Source organism: Bubalus bubalis, chromosome 12 (genome assembly GCF_019923935.1).
Source record: "Bubalus bubalis isolate 160015118507 breed Murrah chromosome 12, NDDB_SH_1, whole genome shotgun sequence".
NCBI lineage: Eukaryota > Metazoa > Chordata > Mammalia > Artiodactyla > Bovidae > Bubalus > Bubalus bubalis.
The window spans coordinates 4399680-4421655 of NC_059168.1; the positions used below are offsets into that span (position 1 = coordinate 4399680).

The 21976-nt window shown below is 38.6% G+C and overlaps 1 protein-coding gene across 1 annotated transcript in view; it reads left to right on the plus strand.

Annotated features, from left to right (window-relative positions):
• The window catches only part of EIF5B (eukaryotic translation initiation factor 5B), a 76128-nt gene that overhangs the window by 41691 nt on the left and 12461 nt on the right, over positions 1-21976 (plus strand). Inside the window, exons 9-14 of the mRNA XM_006050937.4 lie at positions 2973-3047; positions 6018-6304; positions 15106-15213; positions 15401-15511; positions 17943-18010; positions 18567-18708. Of these exons, the coding sequence (XP_006050999.1) occupies positions 2973-3047; positions 6018-6304; positions 15106-15213; positions 15401-15511; positions 17943-18010; positions 18567-18708 (791 nt within the window). The remainder of the gene's footprint in view (positions 1-2972; positions 3048-6017; positions 6305-15105; positions 15214-15400; positions 15512-17942; positions 18011-18566; positions 18709-21976) is intronic.

A 21976-nucleotide genomic window follows, 5' to 3' on the forward strand; every position in this document is an offset into this window, starting at 1 on the left:
ACAGCACGCCAGGCCTCCCTGTCCATCACCAACTCCCGGAGTTCACTCAGACTCACATCCATCGAGTCAGTGATGCCATCCAGCCATCTCATCCTCTGTCGTCCCCTTCTCCTCTTGCCCCTAATCCCTCCCAGCATCAGAGTCTTTTCCAATGAGTCAACTCTTCTCATGAGGCGGCCAGAGTACTGGAGTTTCAGCTTTAGCATCATTCGTTCCAAAGAAATCCCAGGGCTAATCTCCTTCAGAATGGACTGGTTGGATCTCCTGCAGTCCAAGGGACTCTCAAGAGTCTTCTCCAACACCACAGTTCAAAAGCATCAATTCTTTGGCGTTCAGCCTTCTTCACAGTCCAACTCTAACATCCATACATGACCACAGGAAAAACCATAGCCTTGACTAAAGGAACCTTTGTTGGTAAAGTAATGTCGCTGCTTTTGAATATGCTATCTAGGTTGGTCATAACTTTCCTTCCAAGGACTAAGCGTCTTTTAATTTCATGGCTGCAGTCACCATCTGCAGTCATTTTGGAGCCCAGAAAAATAAAGTCTGACACTGTTTCCACTGTTTCTCCATCTATTTCCCATGAAGAGGTGGGACCAGATGCCATGATCTTCGTTTTCTGAATGTTGAGCTTTAAGCCAACTTTTTCACTCTCCACTTTCACCTTCATCAAGAGGCTTTTGAGTTCCTCTTCACTTTCTGCCATAAGGGTGGTGTCATCTGCATATCTGAGGTGATTGATATTTCTCCTGGCAATCTTGATTCCAGCTTGTGTTTCTTCCGGTCCAGCGTTCTCATGATGTACTCTGCATATAAGTTAAATAAGCAGGGTGACAATATACAGCCTTGACGAACTCCTTTTCCTATTTGGAACCAGTCTGTTGTTCCATGTCCAGTTCTAACTGTTGCTTCCTGACCTGCATACAGGTTTCTCAAGAGGCAGGTCAGGTGGTCTGGTATTCCCATCTCTTTCAGAATTTTCCACAGTTTATTGTGATCCACACAGTCAAAGGCTTTGGCATAGTCAATAAAGCAGAAATAGATGTTTTTCTGGAACTCTCCTGCTTTTTCCATGATCCAGCGGATGTTGGCAATTTGATCTCTGGTTCCTCTGCCTTTTCTAAAACCAGCTTGAACATCAGGAAGTTCACGGTTCACATATTGCTGAAGCCTGGCTTGGAGAATTTTGAGCATTACTTTACTAGCGTGTGAGATGAGTGCAGCTGTGTGGTAGTTTGAGCATTCTTTGGCATTGCCTTTCTTTGGGATTGGAATGAAAACTGACCTTTTCCAGTCCTGTGGCCACTGCTGAGTTTTCCAAATTTGCTGGCATATTGAGTGCAGCACTTTGACAGCATCATCTTTCAGGATTTGGACTAGCTTAACTGGAAGTCTGTCACCTCCACTAGCTTTGTTCGTAGTGATGCTTTCTAAGGCCCACTTGACTTCACATTCCAGGATGTCTGGCTCTAGGTGAGTGATCACACCATCGTGATTATCTGGGTCGTGAAGATCTTTTTTGTACAGTTCTTCTGTGTATTCTTGCCATCTCTTCTTAATATCTTCTGCTTCTGTTAAGTCCATACCATTTCTGTCCTTTATCAAGCCCATCTTTGCATGAAATGTTCCTTTGGTATCTCTGATTTTCTTTCCCATTCTGTTGTTTTCCTCTATTTCTTTGCATTGATCGCTGAAGAAGGCTTTCTTATCTCCTCTTGCTATTCTTTGGAACTCTGCATTCAGATGTTTATATCTTTCCTTTTCTCCTTTGCTTTTCGCTTCTCTTCTTTTCACAGCTATTTGTAAGGCCTCCCCAGACAGCCATTTTGCTTTTTTGCATTTCTTTTCCATGGGGATGGTCTTGATCCCTGTCTCCTGTATAATGTCACGAACCTCATTCCATAGCTCATCAGGCACTCTTATCTATCAGATCTAGACCCTCAAATCTATTTCTCACTTCCACTGTATAATCATAAGGGATTTGATTTAGGTCATACCTGAATGGTTTAGTGGTTAACCCAGTATTACTGATCCTTTTTTTCTTCCCCTCCTATTCTCAGTGTAAAAAGGATCATTTTCCTTAGCTCGCCTCAGCTTAACCTGTTGAAATCAAAGACATTCATGTTGATAGACTTATGGGAGTTCACTACTTTTGGTGGTAATTTGTAGCAGTAGAAAGAGTTACTAATTTAGAAGGAGTTTAGGGTTCATGTTTCTGACTCATTTCCTCCTCCTCAGGAAAATGTGTCCAGGCTTGTTGGCAAGTAGTAATTATGACAGGGAAGCAAATACCCCGTGTTCCACCCTCATCTTCCTTTCATTTGAGAATAATTTTGCTTGACTAGATTTAAGTAAAAAGAGAGTCATTTTTGTTAATAAGGAGAGTTTATAGTCTTTAAATTCAAAATTATACCTTTCTGGCCGTTTTTGGGTTGTAAACACAACGTGCTGTTCTTTCAGCTGGAAGGGAAGTGCAGATTTGTACCTCCAACCATGTAATTGAAGTAGTATTTGTATGTATTTGAAGAGCTTAAAGCTAAATAAACAATACATTCTTATGTATATAGTTTGAAGATCAAAAAGAAGAGATATGTGAAATTCCATTTGTCCTCAAGAACTGAATGCCATCATGTACCCTTTTCAAGATCTAAAGGAGTATTTCAATGAGTTGCTAATATTTTGGACATGACTTAGCGACTGAACAGCAATATTTTACCTCGGATATGAAATCTGGGTTAAGTTTAATATATTGTATTCAAAACATGAGGAAATTGTGAAGCATTTAGTGACAGTAAAGGATTTAATCTGCTAGGTATGTTGAAAAATAGTTGCAAAGAATGAAATTATATACATACTTCTTTTTATAACTAAAGCGTTTTTTAAATGTCAGTATAGTTTTCTACATTTTTTTTTCTAAAAGCAATCTTAGTTCTGATAATTTTTATGTCCTTAATGAAAACTTTCATCCACAGAAGAGGAAGAAGAAACAGAGGATGCTGGGTTGGATGACTGGGAAGCTATGGCTAGCGATGAGGAGAGAGAGACAGGTGAGTAGCTTGGAAGCCTGCACTGATACCTCCATTGGCTATTGGTGATGTGTCTCTGTTTAAAGGAGTAGTCTCTTGATTGTGAAAGCTGCACGAGCATTCCTGGAGATAGAGGACAGTCTGGCTCTTTCCATTGCCATGATCCCTAAATCCTCCTGTGGATCCTGATTTCATTAATAAATGGTTTTTCAGAAAGTGATTTGTAAGATAGTTGCCTAGTATTTAGAATGCATTTTTTCCCAGAATGGTGATTTTTACAAATGAAAATAGATTATTAAAGCTCTTTAACTTAGAATAAATACAAAGATATACAAACAAGATAATAGAGTTCCTCCTAATCATTGTGAATAAAAAATGGTTTTCCTGGTCATTTCTTCCTGGCTTCTTTTTTAGGGTTTTATTTGCTGGCTTTCTCCTAACTTTTTGAAGTGAATATTTGGCTGTTTGTTTTTTCAGTCTTTTTTAAAATGATGTATTTTTCTCTAAGCCTGGCTTTAGCCAAATTCTCTAAGTTCTGATATATTGATATTTTTAAATTTCTATTTTGATATTTTAGCCTGTAATTTATTTAGAAGTTTATTTCTTATTTTATGAAAATGAGGACTTTACATATCTTTGTTATTTCATTGTGATCAGAAAAACACGTGTTTCTGTCCTTTGAACTGTGTTGACTTAATTTACAACCCAACAAATGGTTGGTTATTTTACATGTTTCATGTGACTGGAAAGAGTTTATATTCTGCATTAGTTGAGTGCTTTGCTATCTGTATTTAGGTTGCTGATTATTTTATTCAGCTTCCGAGTTTTTTTTTTCTGGTGTACTTTTCTCTCTTTTGCTGAGAGTGGTATACTTAAATCTCCCATTGTGCTTATAGATTGTCTTTTTCTCTGAGAGTTATCTTAATTTTTGCTCTATGTATTTTTGTGCTGTATTATTAAATGAATGTAATCTTACATCTTTCTGATGAATTGACTGTTTTATATCTTATTTCTAGTAATGTCTTTTTCCTTAAAGTCTGCCTTATCTGATGTTAATATAGGTATACCAGCTTTAATTTACTTGATTTTTCTGTCTGTATTACACTTTCTATATCCTTACACAGCATATAGTTGAGGTTTTTAAATCTATTTTGTTACTTTTTATTTTACCTGGAGTACTTAGCCCATTACATCTAGAATGTAATACAGTTAATGAAGTTTAGTGATCTTCTGTTTATCATCTTACTCTTATTTGTTCTATTCCTTTTTCTCTCCTTTCTAACTATCTTTTAGATTATTTGATTTTTTTTTTTAATTCCTTTTTTTGCCCTTTCATGAGCTTGGACGTTTTGTACTTTTCTTCTGACTTTTGGTGGTTACTCTAGATAGTTTTAACGTGGACTTCTGAACTATCAATGTCTGTTACCTTCTTTCCAAGCAAGATAAAGACCATAGAATACATAAATTACATTTGAACAGTTCTCAGTTTATATATACCATTGTTCTCATTTACTTTAATTCTCTGTTTTAAACCCCAAAAGCTTTAAAACACACACACACAACAATGGGTATACATTGAAGTTTATTCACATTCTGAGCTTTTGTGGTGCTTCTTTCCTTCCTCAATCTCTTACCTTCTATTGGGGTCATTTCTTCCAACCTGAAGCGTATCTTTTAGAATTCCCTTCAGTATGAATCTGCTACAGAGACTGTCCATATTTGCTTTTCTGAAAAATCTTTATCTCATCTTCATTCTTTTTTTAAAAAAATTTATTTATTTTTGGCTGTGCTGGGTTTTCATTGATACGTGGGCTTTTCTCTAGTTGCGGTAAGTAGGGGCTAACTCTCTAGTTGGTGGTACACAGGCTTTTCATTGCGGTGCCTTCTGTTGCGGAACATGGGCTCCAGGGCATGGGGGCTTCAGTACTTGGGGCTTCTGGTCTTTAGAGCACAGGCTTGATGGTTGTAGCACACAGGCTTGGTTGCTGCAGCATGTGGGTCTTCCTCGACCAGGGATCCAACCCATGTCTCCTGCTTTGGCAGGCGGATTCTTCACCATTGAGCCACCAGGGAATCCCTCATCTTCATTCTTGAAGGTGACATACTAAATGAGAAATTCTTTGTTATAATTTGATTAATGCTTTGATGATTCTAATCCCCTGTCTTGGCTTTTATTGTTTCTGTTTAAAAGTCAGGTATCACTCTAAAGTTTCCATGTGTCTTTGTTTTCATCAGTTTTATTATGATTCAACCCAGTTTGTTTTTATTTTCTCCTGAGTTGTTTGAAACTGTAGAAATAATTTGATGGCAAAGTTGGTGTTTTCTTACTGTAGAGAGAATTTATATGTACATCTACCAGGAGTCTGAGTGAACTAGCAATACAGAATCATCTTACACCCCGTTTGGAATTTAGAGAACCTGGAGGTGATCTGCCAGTAATGGGGAGATCCTGTTTACTTCCTGTTTATCCTGTTATTTCCCCAGAGTTTTTCAGGATTTCACCCCACAGTAAGGGCACTACCCAGTGTCCGTCTACCTTGCCCCCCTGAAATCCTTGGTAGGCCTGAACTCCCAGTGCCTGGACCCTTGAGCACTGAGGGGCCTTTAAGAGCGCTGCATAGCCTTTCAGCTGCCTCCTCCAGGGTCCGCAGATGACCCCGGGGGGAGGAGGTACTAAGCATTGTGCTCTCCACCCTGGGTTTCTGTCCTCTCAGGGACAGTGTATCCTGGCCAGTGATGCTTTCCTTTTTTTATTAGCTACTTAAGCTAATAAATGGTTAATGCATTAAGTTTTTACTGTAAAAGGCAGTCTTTACTGTAGTATGTAGACAAAACTTTGCATTTATGATGTATGAAAATATTAATTTTGAATTATATAGTAAAACTGCCTTATTTAGTACCCTTTCGGTATTATTTTGCCTTTAAGGTCTCTATTTTGATAGAAATCTCATTTTTAACTTTGGTTTATTTCAAAATGTCTTTTCCTGAAAGAGGAAAACACGGTGCATATAGAAGTAAAAGAAAACCCTGAAGAGGAGGAGGAGGAGGAAGAGGAGGAGGAGGAGGAAGAAGAGAGTGAAGACGAAGAGGAGGAAGAAGGAGACAGTGAAGGCAGTGAAGGTGAAGATGATGATGAAAAGGTGTCAGATGAGAAGGACGCTGGGAAAACATTGGATAAAAAGCCAAGCAAAGACGTGAGCTCAGAATCTGAGGATGACTCTGATGACGATCGAACTAAAGAAGAACGGGCTTATGACAAAGCAAAACGGAGGATTGAGGTACTCATTTTTCCTCTTCTCTACTCCTTTCCTTCCCCTTCCTCTGTGATTGTTAGAACTTTACAATTAAGGCTTCTATTGAGGAGCAATTTAAAAAACAGTCTCGGATTGGTATCTGTTCACTTTTTGTGATGCTGAGACATAATAGGTCCTTGACACTGGTCTAACCCAAGGACCTCACTGTTTGCTAAGATGGAATGCTGACTGCTTTATCAGTTTTTTCTTTTTTTAATCCAAATTTTAGTGTGCTCTTTGAGAGATTTTTTTATAGGTTTATAGAGATATTCTGAGCTTATGCGCTCTAACTGAGTGTTTGCCTTGTGTGTTTAGTCATTCTGACACATGTGGTCCCTTTAGTTCTTTAGATCAGTTGTGTTAATGAGGCTTCCGTTTAGTCAAGTTCACATACCCTGCCACTTAACTGTTTTCCCTTCTTAATGCAGTAGACTTCTACTACTATTTCTACTAGACTTCAGGAGGAAGTTTTCTCTAGTTATGTCAGCTTAGCATAAATAATACACTAAAAACTAATTTTCTTTGAAGAGGCTAAACTGTTTTAAAACTAAAAATTGTTTTTAGCTTTCCTTAATTTTTTCATGTGCAATTCTAGCTTTCAGTTAGTTTGTGAATACCTCTGTGTCAATATTTGCCTTTTCCTTCTGTAAAGTTTAGTTAGGAATACATTTTCCAAATTTCTAAAGGACTAACAAAGTCTGTTACTGTAAATTGGGGTTTCTCAGCCTCAGCACTATTGACATTTTGGGGCCTAAGAATTCTCTGCTGTGGGGGACTGTCCTCTTCATTTTAGGATGTTGAGCAGTATCTCTGATCACCCTCTAAATCCCCTCCGTTCTCCTGCTCGTGTCTCTGCTTCTTCCCACAGCACCTGCTTCAGCCAGACATTGTATACTGTGCTTGGTGATTTACGAACAGAATGGATATAATCAGAAAGTAACAGTTCCCTATTATCTCACTCCCTAGTGAGATAGAAGAACTGCCTTTGGCAATGAATCTGGTTATGAACCCCATGATTTAAAAAAAAAATAATTAAAAATTAAGTAATAAATTTAGTGTTTGCATCCCCCCACCCCCGGCCCCTCCTTTTAACAATATGCAGTAGTCCTCTTTAGCTCAACAATTTAAAAAAAGTTTTTTGGCTGCACTGGGTCTTCGTTGCTGTGCTCAGGCTAGTTCTGTGCTGTGCTGTGCTTCGTTGCAGTTCATGGGCTCATCAGTTGCAGCTCGTGGGCTTAGTTGCTTTGTGCCATGTGGGATCTTCCCAGACCCAGGATCGAACCTGTGTCTCCTGCACTGTGTGGCAGATTCTTAACCACTAGACCACCAGGGAAGTCCTAGGTCAGCAATTTTTAAACGGCTTGGTTGAGATGTGATTTCATACTGTAAAATTGACCCATTTTAAGTTTACAATTCAGTGACGTTTTGTAAATTTAGAGTTGTGCAGCCATTCCCACAGCTCAACTTTTGGAATATGTTCATCACCCCAGAAATATCCTTGTGCCAATCTGCAGTCATTACCCATTCCTGCCCCCAAGCAGCTGCTCATCTGTTTCCTGCCTCAGGACAGCATCTTCTCCAGAAACTTCATCATAAATGCAACTTTATATTACATGGTCTTGTGTGTCTGGCTTCTGTCACTTCAGCCTATTCATCTGTGTTGCTGCTCTGTCAGTACTGTGTTCCTTTTAACTGACAGCAGTGTCCCTTACATATAGATACCACATTTTATTTGTGTCCATTCACCAGTTAAAGAACATTTGAATTGTTTCCACTTTTTGTAATTTGTACTTCTGTTACAAAACAGTCTCATATGAGTCTGTGCATGGAGATATATTTTTGTTACTTTTGAATAAAAACAATTTTTAGCAGTGAATTTTTTTTAATCCTAGAAATTTGGCAATGTCTAAGAGTGAGATACGAATACCCAGTTGTGGATGTGACTGATGATAGAAGCAAGGTCCGATGCTGTAAAGAGGAATATTGCATAGGAACCTGGAATATCAGGTCCACGAATCAAGGCAAATTGGAAGTGGTCAAACAGGAGATGCCAAGAGTGAACATCAATATTCTAGGCATCAGAGAACTAAAATGGACTGGAATGGGTGAATTTAACTCAGATGACCATTATATCTACTACTGTGGGTGGGAATCCCTTAGAAGAAATGGAGTAGCCATCACGGTCAACAAAAGAGTCCGAAATGCAGTACTTGGATGCAATCTCAAAAACGACAGAATGATCTCTGTTCGTTTCCAAGGCAAACCATTCATTATCACAGTAATCGAGATCTATGCCCCAACCAGTAACGCTGAAGAAGCTGAACTTGAACGGTTCTATGAAGACCTACAAGACCTTTTAGAACTAACACCCAGAAAAGGTGTCCTTTTCATTATACAGGACTGGAATGCGAAAGTAGGAAGTCAAGAAACACCTGGAGTAACAGGCAAATTTGGCCTTGGAATACGGAATGAAGCAGGGCAAAGGCTAAGAGTTTTGCCAAGAAAATGCACTCGTCATAATAAACACCGTCTTCCAACAACACAAGAGAAGACTCTATACATGGACATCACCAGATGGTCAACACCGAAATCAGATTGATTATATTCTTTGCAGCCAAAGATGGAGAAGCTCTATACAGTCAGCAAAAACAAGACCAGGAGCTGACTATGGCTCAGATCATGAACTCCTTATTGCCAAATTCAGACTTAAATTGGTGAAAGTGGGAAAACCACTAGACGATTCAGTTCAGTTCAGTCGCTCAGTTGTGTCCGACTCTCTGCGACCCCATGAATTGCAGCAGGCCAGGCCTCCCTGTCCATCACCAACTCCCGGAGTTCACTCAGACTCAAGTCCATCGAGTCAGTGATGCCATCCAGCCATCTCATCCTCTGTCGTCCCCTTCTCCTCCTGCCCCCAATCCCTCCCAGCATCAGAGTCTTTTCCAATGAGTCAACTCTTTGCATGAGGTGGCCAGAGTACTGGAGTTTCAGCTTTAGCATCATTCCTTCAAAGAAATCCCAGGGCTGATCTCCTTCAGAATGGACTGGTTGGCTCTCCTTCAGGTATGACCTAAATAAAATCCCTTATGATTATACAGTGGAAGTGAGAAATAGATTTGAGGGCCTAGATCTGATAGATAGAGTGCCTGATGAGCTATGGAATGAGGTTCGTGACATTGTACAGCAGACAGGGATCAAGACCATCCCCATGGAAAAGAAATGCAAAAAAGCAAAATGGCTTTCTGGGGAGGCCTTACAAATAGCTGTGAAAAGAAGAGAAGCGAAAAGCAAAGGAGAAAAGGAAAGATATAAGCATCTGAATGCAGAGTTCCAAAGAATAGCAAGGAGAGGTAAGAAAGCCTTCCTCAGCGATCAATGCAAAGAAATAGAGGAAAACAACAGAAGGGGAAAGACTAGAGATCTCTTCAAGAAAATTAGATATCAAGGGAACAAATCATACAAAGATGGGCACAATAAAGGACAGAAATGGTATGGACCTAACAGAAGATATTAAAAAGAGATGGCAAGAATACACAGAAGAACTGTACAAAAAAGAGCTTCATGACCCAGATAATCACGATGGTGTGTTCACTCACCTAGAGCCAGACATCCTGGAATGTGAAGTCAAGTGGGCCGTAGGAAGCATCATTACAAACAAAGCTAGTGGAGGTGATGGAATTCCAGTTGAGCTATTTCAAATCCTGAAAGATGATGCTGTGAAAGTGCTGCACTCAATATGCCAGCACATTTGGAAAACTCAGCAGTGGCCACAGGACTGGAAAAGGTCAGTTTTCATTCCAATCCCAAAGAAAGGCAATGCCAAAGAATGCTCAAACTACTGCACAATTGCACTCATCTCACACACTAGTAAAGTAATGCTCAAAATTCTCCAAGCCAGGCTTCAGCAATATGTGAACCGTGAACTTCCTGATGTTAAAGCTGGTTTTAGAAAAGGCAGAGGAACCAGAGATCAAATTGCCAACATCCGCTGGATCATGGAAAAAGCAGGAGAGTTCCAGAAAAACATCTATTTCTGCTTTATTGACTATGCCAAAGCCTTTGACTGTGTGGATCACAATACACTGTGGAAAATTCTGAAAGAGATGGGAATACCAGACCACCTGACCTGCCTCTTGAGAAACCTGTATGCAGGTCAGGAAGCAACAGTTAGAACTGGACATGGAACAACAGACTGGTTCCAAATAGGAAAAGGAGTTCGTCAAGGCTGTATATTACCACCCTGCTTATTGAACTTACATGCAGAGTAGATCATGAGAAATGCTGGGCTGGAGGAAGCACAAGCTGGAATCAAGATTGCCGGGAGAAATATCAATCACCTCAGATATGCAGATGACACCACCCTTATGGCAGAAAGTGAAGAGGAACTAAAGAGCCTCTTGATGAAAGTGAAAGAGGAGAGTGAAAAAGTTGACTTAAAGCTCAGCATTCAGAAAACGAAGATCATGGCATCTGGTCCCATCACTTCAGGGGAAAATAGATGGGGAAACAGTGTCAGACTTAATTTTTTTGAGCTCCAAAATCAGTGCAGATGGTGATTGCAGCCATGAAATTAAAAGACGCTTACTCCTTGGAAGCAAAGTTATGACCAACCTAGATAGCATATTAAAAAGCAAAGATACTTGTAGACTTTTGGATCGCAGCCATTCTGACTGGTGTGAAATGGTACCTCATAGTGGTTTTGATTAGCATTTCTCTGATAATGAGTGATGTTGAGCATCTTTTCATGTGTTTGTTAGCTATCTGTATGTCTTCTTTGGAGAAATGCTACAAGCAATAAATGCTGGAGAGGGTGTGGAGAAAAGGGAACCCTCTTACACTATTGGTGGGAATGCAAACTAGTACAGCCACTATGGAGAACAGTGGAGATTCCTTAAAAAACTGGAAATAGAACTGCCTTATGATCCAGCAATCCCACTGGGCATACACACTGAGGAAACCAGAATTGAAAGAGACATGTGTACCCCAGTGTTCAACGCAGCACTGTTTATAATAGCCAGGACATGGAAGCAACCTAGATGTCCACCAGCAGACAAATGGATAAGAAAGCTGTGGTACATATACACAATGGAATATTACTCAGCCATTAAAAAGAATACATTTGAATCAGTTCTAATGAGGTGGATGAAACTGGAACCTATTATACAGGGTGAAGTAAGCCAGAAAGAAAAACACCAATACAGTATACCAACGCATATATATGGAATTTAGAAAGATGGTAACAATAACCCTGTATACGAGACAGCAAAAGAGACACTGTTGTATAGAACAGTCTTTTGGACTCTGTGGGAGAGGGAGAGAGTGGGATGATTTGGGAGAATGGCATTGAAACATGTATAATATCATGTATGAAACAAGTCACCAGTCCAGGTTCAATGCACGATACTGGATGCTTGGGGCTGGTGCACTGGGATGACCCAGAGGGATGGTACGGGGAGGGAGGAGGGGGGAGGGTTCAGGATGGGGAACACTTGTATACCTGTGGTGGATTCATTTTGATATATGGCAAAACGAATACAATATTGTAAAGTTAAAAAATAAAATAATTTTAAAAAAAAAAGAAAGGGAAAAAAAAAGCAGAGATACTACTTTGCCAGCAAAGGTCTGTCTAGTCAAGGCTATGGTGTTTCCAGTGGTCACGTATGGATGTGAGAGTTGGACTGTGAAGAAAGTTGAGCGCCGAAGAATTGATGCTTTTCAACTGTGGTGTTGGAGAAGACTCTTGAGAGTCCCTTGGACTGCAAGGAGATCCAACCAGTCCATCCTAAAGGAGATCAGTCCTGGGTGTTCATTGGAAGGACTGATGCTGAAGCTGAAACTCCAATACCTTGGCCACCTCATGCGAAGAGTTGACCATTGGAAAAGACCTGATGGTGAGAGGAATTGGTGGCAGGAGGAGAAGGGGACGACAGAGGATGAGATGGCTGGATGGCGTCACCGACTTGATGGACATGAGTTTGAGTGGACTCCAGGAGTTAGTGATGGACAGGGAGGCCTGGCGTACTGCAATTTATGGGGTCGCAAAGAGTCAGACACAGCTGAGCAGCTGAACTGAACTGAAGAATGAAATTGCTAACTCACGTAGTAAATTCGTGTTTAGCTTTTTCAGAAACTGCATTTTCAAAGTGGCTCTACAATTAAAGATTTTAATCACTTGAGGGTTCTAGTTTCTCGATATCCAAATACTTGTTATTGTCTGCTTTCCCATTATAACCATTCTAGAGGGATGTGAAGCAATGTGTCTAACTATGGTTTTAATTTGCATTTCCACGATGTTTATCATTTCTTTGTATGCTTTTTGGCCATTCCTATAGTCTTAATTGTTGAAGTATCTATTCAAACTTTTGTTCATTTTTAAATTTTGGAATTTGTCTTTTTTTATTGTGTTGTAAGAGTAGTTCTTTTCATTTTTAGCAGTATATTTTTGACATGCATACATCTTAAGTTTGGTAACATCTAATTTATTAAGTTTTTCTTTTACTAGAGCATAAATTATTCTTCTGGTGTTGTATTGAAGAAATCTTTGTTGAAACCACGATCATGAATAGTTTGTCCTGTGATTTTCTTCTTACAGACTTATACTTTTTGTTCCTTGTATCTATTTTAAGATAATTTTTATGTAGGGTGTAAGGATTTAGGTTATTTTTTTAATGATAACCAGCACCGTTGGTTTAAAAGACGACCCTTCCCCTCTTTGTGTTGCCTTCTCATCTTTGACAAATCAAGTGGCAGAAGTGTGAGGGTTTGCTTTTGGACTTTCAGTTCTGTTTCATTCATCTGTGCGTCTTTTCTTATGTCAGTACCACACTTTCTTGATTACTATAGTTTTTATGATAAGTTTTGAAGTTGGGTAATGTAAGTCTTCCAACATTGTTCCTCCTTTTTTAGATTGTTTCAACTTCCTAGGTCACTTGCTTTTCCATACAGATTTTAGAATCAGCTTATCAGTTTTTGCCAAAGTCTTCTCACACTTTTGATAGGGACTGCATTGAATCTGTAGATCAATTTTAGGGAGAATTACCATCTTATTAATACTGAATTTGCCAATCCGTGGAAATAGCTATCTCTCCATTTATTTAGATCCTTTGAAAGTTCATCCAGCAATGTTTTGTAGTTTCCAGAGTATAGGATTTATTTTTCTTTTGTTAAATTTATTGTCACATATATTGTTTTTTTGATGCTCTTGTGAGTGGAGTCACTATTTAATCTTCCATTGTTAGTACAAAGAAATGCAGTTGATTTTTATAGATTGATCTTATGTGCTGCACTACATTGAAATTTTTTTACTCCAGTAATTCTTCATAGATTGTAACTAAGCTCATGATGTTTGCTTTTGAGTCATACTTTTGTTTTTAAGATTTTATTTATTAGTTTTGGCTGTGCTGGGTCTTCTTGCTGCACACGAAGTTTCTCTAGTTGTAGCAAGCAGGGGCTGCTCTCTGGCTGCAGTGCACAGGCTTCTCCTTGCAGTGGCTTCTCTTGCTGTGGAGCAGGGGCTCTGGGTACATGGGCTCAGTAGTTGTGGCATGTGGGCTCTAGAGCACCAGCTCAGTAGTTGTGGGGCATGGTCTTAGTTGCTCTACAACACATGGAATCTTCTGGACCAGGGATCGAACCCTTGTCCCCTGCATTGACTGGTGGATTCTTAATCACTAGACCACCAGGGAAAGTGTGAGTCATAAATACTATGAAGCTGTTGTGTACTGCTCTTTGCTAGTAAAATTGCATCTCTCTTTTGGCATTCCAAAATATTTTTTCATTACAGTTTCTATAGAAGGATTCAGTGTCTGAGGCTAGAAATGAGAGTGTTCTTACAAAAATGGTTTTTAGATGGAAAATAGTTTTGTAAATGGCATTACTTCAGCCTTTTGTGGAAGCCCTCCTTCATTCGCACGCCAGCTTCACCTGAAAGGCTGGCGTTTTGAAGAGGAACTGCCGCCTGGTGTTTTTGTTTGGTTCTCAGAAACTGAAGTGTTTAGAAGTAGACGCTTGAGTAAACACATTGTGGGTCAGAAGGCTTCTCATGCTTAGATTCACCTTGGGAAGGTGGGAGTGCCATCTGGGTGTCTTAGGCTGGAGCTTGCAGTAGCCATGTACATGTGTACACTGGATGCAGTTTTGAAATATATTGCTTTAAGATTTTTAACAATTTGAAGTGAAATTTTTTTGAATGCTGGAGTATACTTCTTTTTATATAAACTTCCCCCCACAGGGCTTCCGTGGTGGGTCAGCAGTAAAGAATCCACTTGCACCGCAGGAGATATAGATTTGATCTCTGGTTTGGGAAGATCCCCTGGAGAAGGAAATGGCTATCCACTCCAGTATTCTTGCCTGGAAAATCCCATGGACAGAGGAGCCTGGTGGGCTACAGTCCACGGAGTCATAAAGAGTTGGACATGATTTAGCAACTAGACAACAGAAAAACAACAACATAAGTTAGAGGTTTTACTATATAGTAAGTGTGAACAAAATATTCATTATATTCCATTAAATTAACCACGTACAAAAGTGTTCAGAAAGTTTGAGCAAATATTTTACATCATTCTAATCCATAATTAGCAGTGCTGCTCTGAAATCTAAACAGGCGTCTCCTTGCTCAAAGGTGGTAAAGTTCACATTGTAAAATGCAATTACACGTAGTTAAATCAGCAAACAACTTGTATGCAGGTTGTGGCATTCTCTTGCGAAGGCAAACTAATTTAAAGGAAAATGGTAGTGAAAGTCTGAAATATTTAGTTTTGTGTGTGTGTTTTTGTTGTTGTTCCCAGAAACGGCGACTTGAACACAGTAAAAATGTAAATACAGAGAAGCTAAGAGCTCCTGTTATTTGTGTACTTGGACATGTGGATACAGGGAAGACAAAAATTCTAGATAAGGTAAGAAAATGTTGTGTGCATTGATATATAACTCTTTGAATAAGTGAATGATACCCTATGAAAAGCTAATAGAAACTATAGCACACATGGGCAGTTCTGTTTACAATAAGTAAGCTGTTGTTTTATTAATGCTTTTGCTTCTTTATGCATTTTGAAATTTGACTTGAAATCTACTCTCTCATCCCAGCTGCGTCACACACATGTACAAGATGGTGAAGCAGGTGGTATCACACAGCAAATTGGTGCCACCAATGTCCCTCTTGAAGCTATTAATGAACAAACTAAGATGATTAAAAATGTAAGTGCACTGTATTTCGTGTGTCTTAATCTCTGACAAAAATTGTTATAAATTATTTTACATACAGAAGAAAAGAACAGTATAGTATCACAGATCCACACGCTCACCATTCATAAGTAACAAACGCCACGTTGCCCTTCAGATCTCTTTTTTAAAGACACAAAGCATTAAATATGGTAGGAGTCCTCCTTTCTTCTTGCTCCAAGAGGCAGTCGCTTTTCTGTGTTAAAAGTATGCCATTTCCTTGTTTTAATACTTTTATCATGGATCCCCATGTTTAAACATTCTGTTTCCTCCCCAGCTCTTTTGATTTTATCTCCTTTTTCTCACTTTAGAAATACTCAGTTTTTATTTTTGTTAAATATAACAGGAGAGAAAATCACATATGATTAATGTAAAGCTTAGTGAATCAAACACCGTTTGTGTTACTCAGCTTCTGGGTAGAACCTTGCCAGTTTCTTTAGAAGCCTTGTGTCCCTTTTCAGTCCGAGTCCTCCTCTTCCACCCAGGATTAGCTTTTAAAGTCATCTCTAAATGTTGATATTCCGGTCCCGTTATCCGATTACTTCTGCAGAGTCCTCATCTACTGTTTGGTCTCAGAGTGATGGAATGCGGGAGAAAGGTCTGATCCTTCGCCTTTATGTACCAGCTTTTCAAACAAAGAGTGGTTTGGTTTTGTATTATTATAAACTCATGGATTTCAACCTGTTTATACTGTGTTTTAATCCATTTCAATTTTTACTATGCCAAGATAGTTCCATCTTTCTAGGAGTGATTGGCTTCTGAGTGTTTTTGATACTGTTCAAGTAGTCTTGTTTGTCTTGTGACATCCATGTGCTCTGATGTAACACACAGCATATTGTCACATGCTGGTGTCTCTCTTCAGTCTCAGTTCTGTGTTTAGAAAGGCTCTGTGAGTGTGTCACTCCAGCTTTTGTTTTGTTTGTTGGAAGTTGTTTTTTGAAGCTTGTTTTCTCGTAGATTCCTAAAGGAGTAATGGAAGTAATATTCCTTGAGTTCTTTGAATATTGAAGCGTTACTTTTTGACTTTCATCCTGGAAAATCAGTTGGCTGCATGTAAATCCTTGGTTCACCTTTTCTCTCCTAAAGTGTATTGACTGTTGTTGGAGTTTCTTCTCACATAAAGCTTCACCTTTCAAGTTTTAATACAAGCTGGCTTTCATCCTCTTATAAGCTATGTGGTCTTTTGCATCTTGGTATTGGTTGTTCTGGGTCAATTTTCTAGTTATATGGTGTTCCACTTTAGTATATAGTTTAATATCTTTATTTTAGGATAGTTTTCTTGAATTGCAGTTTTCTGAATTTGTAAATGAAATTTGATTCTGGTGGTTTTTATTGTTTGTATTCCAGACAGTGAACTGAAAGTAATTATGGCAGATTTTGATTTAAGACCACCAGAATGCAAAATTGAAATGTTTTGCATTTGAATCATTTTGACCTAGATCACTAGATAAGATTTTGGAAAATCATATCAAGATTGACAAAAGTATAGATAAGCAAAGTGAAAAAAGTTCTCTGTGTATGCGTGAGAGAGATTTGTTGGCCAGTGCTACTGTTCAGGTTAAAAGAGGATGTCCATATCTCAGTTCAGTTCAGTTCAGTCACCTAGTCATGTCCGACTGCTTGAGACCCCGTGGACTGTATCACACTAGGCTTTGCTGTCCATCACCAACTCCTGGAGCTTGCTCAAACTCATGTCCATCAAGTCGATGATATCATCCAACCATCTCAGCCTCTGTTGTCCCCTTCTCCTCCTGCCTTTAATCTTTCTCAGCATCAGGGTCTTTTCTAATGAGTCAGTTCTTCACATCAGGTGGCCAGAACATTGGAGCTTCAGCTTCAGCATCAGTCCTTCCAGTGGATGAATACTCAGGTGTAATGCTCTTTCCATTCGTTCATGGACTTTTGTCCAGAAAATCAAGTCTTTATAATGACATTTGAATAAAGCAGGATATGAGCTTAATTCTTTTAATATTTTAATATGTTAATTTTCTTTTAAAACATACTTTGGGATATTTTTCAGAGTTTAGAATTGCTCTAAAATTTGACCAGATAAGTTTTCCAAACACTGAGAGCCTCTTCTTCTGTGTTAGCTTTTTATAGATAATCACTGTCAGATCCTCTGTCATTTGTCCCTTACAAGTAATCTGTTCAGTTTTAGACTACATCATAGTTAACTTAACAAGGGGAATTTTTCTCATTTCATTTTTTTCTACAGAACGCCTTTTAATGAAAAATGTTAACTGTTGTGCTTTGCTGGTTGACTCACTATTTTAATAAAAGCAGTTCATTTGGAAAAGGAAGTGCTGTTATTTTGAAGTTTTCCTGGCAGAATAATTGTCTTGTAAAGATGCTTTTGTTGTTTTGGTTCTTTGTTAAGTCAGCTCTCCACTTTTCCTACTTTTTCTAGTTTGATCGAGAGAACGTACGAATTCCAGGAATGCTGATTATTGACACTCCGGGGCATGAGTCTTTCAGGTAAGAGTGGTTTGTGTCTTTTGTCAGCAGGCACACTGCTTGAAGCCATTAAGTCTCGACGTTCAGTGAGTGAGGACTTCTGACTAGTCATTAATCTTTGTGTACTATTTTGATATCTGTGGTCCCTGTAACTACCAGCCCTCACCTGTGCCTCACTGACTTGTTAGTAGGACTTTATTTGAGGACTTGTTTTTTGTAGAGAGAAGTCTTTTCCACTTTGAAAGAGCAAATCCTAATACATGCCTGGTCTATCTCCTATGAAACTGTTACAGGTGGAGTTTTATTCTGTTGCCTCTTGACCATGTTCCTTAGTGCAAAAAACTTGGTCAGTAAAACTGGCAGAAATAATGGAGGAATTTCTGGAACTAAGTCATTTGCAACTGATGTCAGTTCACTGTCAGATAAGCATTTGGCAGGTTAAGGGCTAATGCCACCTGAATTTAATGCATGTACTTCATTTTGTTCTTTCTGTGTGGGTTTTACAAAGAAATGAACATTTTAAGTTTCTTTGAGTAAAAGTATTTAAGATTTCTATTTATGTGTCCTTTTCCAACAGTAATCTGAGAAACAGAGGAAGCTCTCTTTGTGACATTGCCATTTTAGTTGTTGATATTATGCATGGTTTGGAGCCCCAGACAATTGAATCTATCAACCTTTTGAAATCTAAAAAATGTCCCTTCATTGTTGCCCTCAATAAGGTAAGCTCCTCTTCTGAAAAATTAAGTCGTGAAAATGTGCTTATTTTTTATGGTTAACATAACTTTCATGTAAGAAAATACACTCCTGTTAAGTGTACAGTTCACTGTATGTGGACAAAATCACACATACAGCCACCATCATTTAGAATATAGACCTAATGTCCATATTCCCAGAATGTTCCCTCGTGTTCTTTTTGTTTTTTTCCCCTTCATGTTCTTTTAAGTCAGTGTGCCCCTTCTACACCCCTAAATATCAGCTTTCTTTCTGCCATCATAGACTAGCTTTGTCTGTTTTATAGTTTCATATTAATGGAACTACACAGTGTGTGACCTCTTCATCCATGTTGCTACATAGGTCATAGATTGTTCTTTTTATTGTTCAGTAAGATTTCATTATCTGGTTAATATGTCTTCACCATACTTCATCCATGTATCTCTTGAAGGATTCTTGGATTGATTATAGTTTTAGGTTATTAGCGAAGCAGCTATGAACATTTTTACACAAGTCTTTGTGTAGACATTTATTTTCCTTTACTTGTAGTAAATATTTAGGAATAGAATTGCTGGGTCATATGGTAGGTATATATTCAGCCTTATGAGAAAATGACACATTTTCCCAAAGAAATGGTACCATTTTACATTTTTTAACCAGCAATTAGGAAGAGTTTGTTTCTGCACATTCTTGCCAACACTTAACCCCTGCCTGCTGCCACTCTAATTAAAGTGTGTAGTGCCAAAGTGTACCATTTCCATTTGCATTTCCATGATGACTAATGGCATCAGACATCTTTTTGTAGACTTCCTTGATTTCTCAAGTATCTGTTCAAACTCCTTTGCTCGTTTTTTATTAGATTGTCGTCCTACGCAGTTGTAAGAGTTCTTTATATTGTCGACAGAAGCCCTTTGTCAGTTGCGTGTGTTGCGGATGTGTTCTTAGAGTCAGACTTAGTTTTTCGTTTCTTTAATGATGTTTTTTTGAAGAGAAGAAATTTGTAATTTTAGCAAAATTGATTTATGAGAAATTTTTAAATAATTTGTTGTTTGTATTCTATACAAGTAACCTTTTCCCACCCCAAGTTCATGAAAATTTTTTTCCAGTGTTGCTAGATACTTATGATTTTAATTTTGCATGATATAAAGTAGAATCCAAAGTTCACTTTTTTCAAAATGTATATCCACCTCAAAAACCCCTTGTGAGGTTATTCTTCCCCCATTGAATTACTTTGCAATCTTTGTTAAAAATGACCATGTTCATATGTTTGTTCTTAGTATTTCTCTTCTCTTCCGCTGACCTCTGTGTCCATCCTCACGCCACTGCTTCCCTGTCTTGATTGTAGTTTCATAGTGATTCATGAAAGCAGATGGTGGTTAAGTTCTTCAACTTTTTATTTCTCAAATTTGTTTTGGTTATTTCAGGGTCTTTGAATTTCCATATAAAGCTTAGAATCAGCTTGTTATTTTCTGCAAAAAACCTTCTGGGATTTTAATTGGGGTTGTGTTTGTAGATAAATTCTGGGAGGATGGACATTTTAACCAAGTTGAGTCTTCCAGTCAGTGAGCATGGTGTCTGTCTCTACATTCACTTTCTCTTGACAGTATACTATAGTTTTTTATTGTCCATGTGCTGGTCATATTTTACTAAATTTTTCCTAATATTTCATGCTTTTGGTGTTACTGTAAATAGCTGTTTAAATTTTGGATTTCTAATCATCAATTTTAAATAAAAATACAGTTGATTTTTATATATTGACCTTTATCCTGTGACCTTTTAAATTCACTAGATTAGGCCTGGGGGCTTCTTTTGTAGTTCATGTGGGATTTTCTGTAGTTTGCCAAAAAGTTCATTCGGGTTTTCCAGGTTTGGGGAAAACCCGAATGAACTTTTTGGTCAAATCAGTACATGACTATGTAATCTGCTGATGAAAACTTTTATACTTTTCCCCTTATCTGTATCCTTTATAAATGTTTTTCTTCTGTATTTCACTAACTGGATCTTCTAGAATAGTGCTGAATAAAAGTGGTGACAGACATCCTTTTCTCTCCTTTCTTCTCCATCTTAGGGGAAAGTTCTCCATCTTTCCCCATTAGGCATGCTGGCAGGTGTAAATGGACTTTATTAAGCTGAGGACATTCCCTTCTATTCCTAGGTTACTTAGTGTTGTTTTTTGTTTGTCTTGAGATAGTTGTTGATTTTCGTCAGATGCCTGTTCTCCGTCTCTTGATATGCTCGTGTGGCTTTTCTCCTTTATTCAGTTAACGGTGAGAATTCCTGTTGATGTGGGGATTGGGGGACTTGACTTACTTCTTGTTATTTAAAACTTTATTGTTTTTAGAGCACTTTTAGATTCACAGCAAAATTGAGGGGAAAGTACCCCTGTCTTCACACATACAAAGTCTCCCCCATTATTGACATCCTGCAGGAAGAGGAACCTTTGTTACAACTGATGAGCCTCCATTGACGTGTCATTATCACTCAAAATTCTTAGTTCACTCTTGGTGGTGTTATACTCTCTGAGTTTGGACAGAGCTGGAGGAGACTGACCACTAAGCCTTCTTCACAGTCCCAGCTTCTCTAGGTGACCTTTGAAAACTGAATTCTTTCTAAGCTTATCACTTTTTTAGAAGAGAGATGAAGATTCTCATTAAGCTCTGATCAGCACCAGTTGTAAGATGGAGTTGTTTTCTATCTTTTCTAAGTCATAAATCCTGTTAAATGGTAACAATAAGAATTTACTGAGTGCCTACTGCATACTCAACCCTTACCATATATTCCAACTACTGTGTTAATTTTGGAGAAAGACTTTTGTGGGTGGCTTAGTTCAGTTTGAACTTATAATAGTTTCTGTGTCTTTTACTGTACAATGTGCACACCTGGTAGACCATTTCTTTCCACTTCATTTTGTTATCTTTTTTCCTTCTAGGAGTTTAACTGTGTTTAATCCAATTTCCTTAATTAATTAAGGTCATTCGAATGCTGCTTTTTTCAAATGCAGACAGGTCCTCCCTTAGGAGTTTTCTCCCAGACCGTACAAGCCCGTGCTTTTGGCTTCTCATCAGCACGTGGTTTGGCCAGTGGTGGCGCATCTGAATTAAGCAAGCACGGTGACCTGCCACACTGGTCTTGTGTCCTGGAAACCTCTGTTTGCTCCTTACTCCTAGAACTTTCCTAGAAAAACCGACAGTCTTAACAGGACCTCAGCCTGCTCTTCTGCTGTAGGCACCGCCTTAGTCAGCTGACTAAATTTTCTTGTTTTGTTGTTTCCGGAGA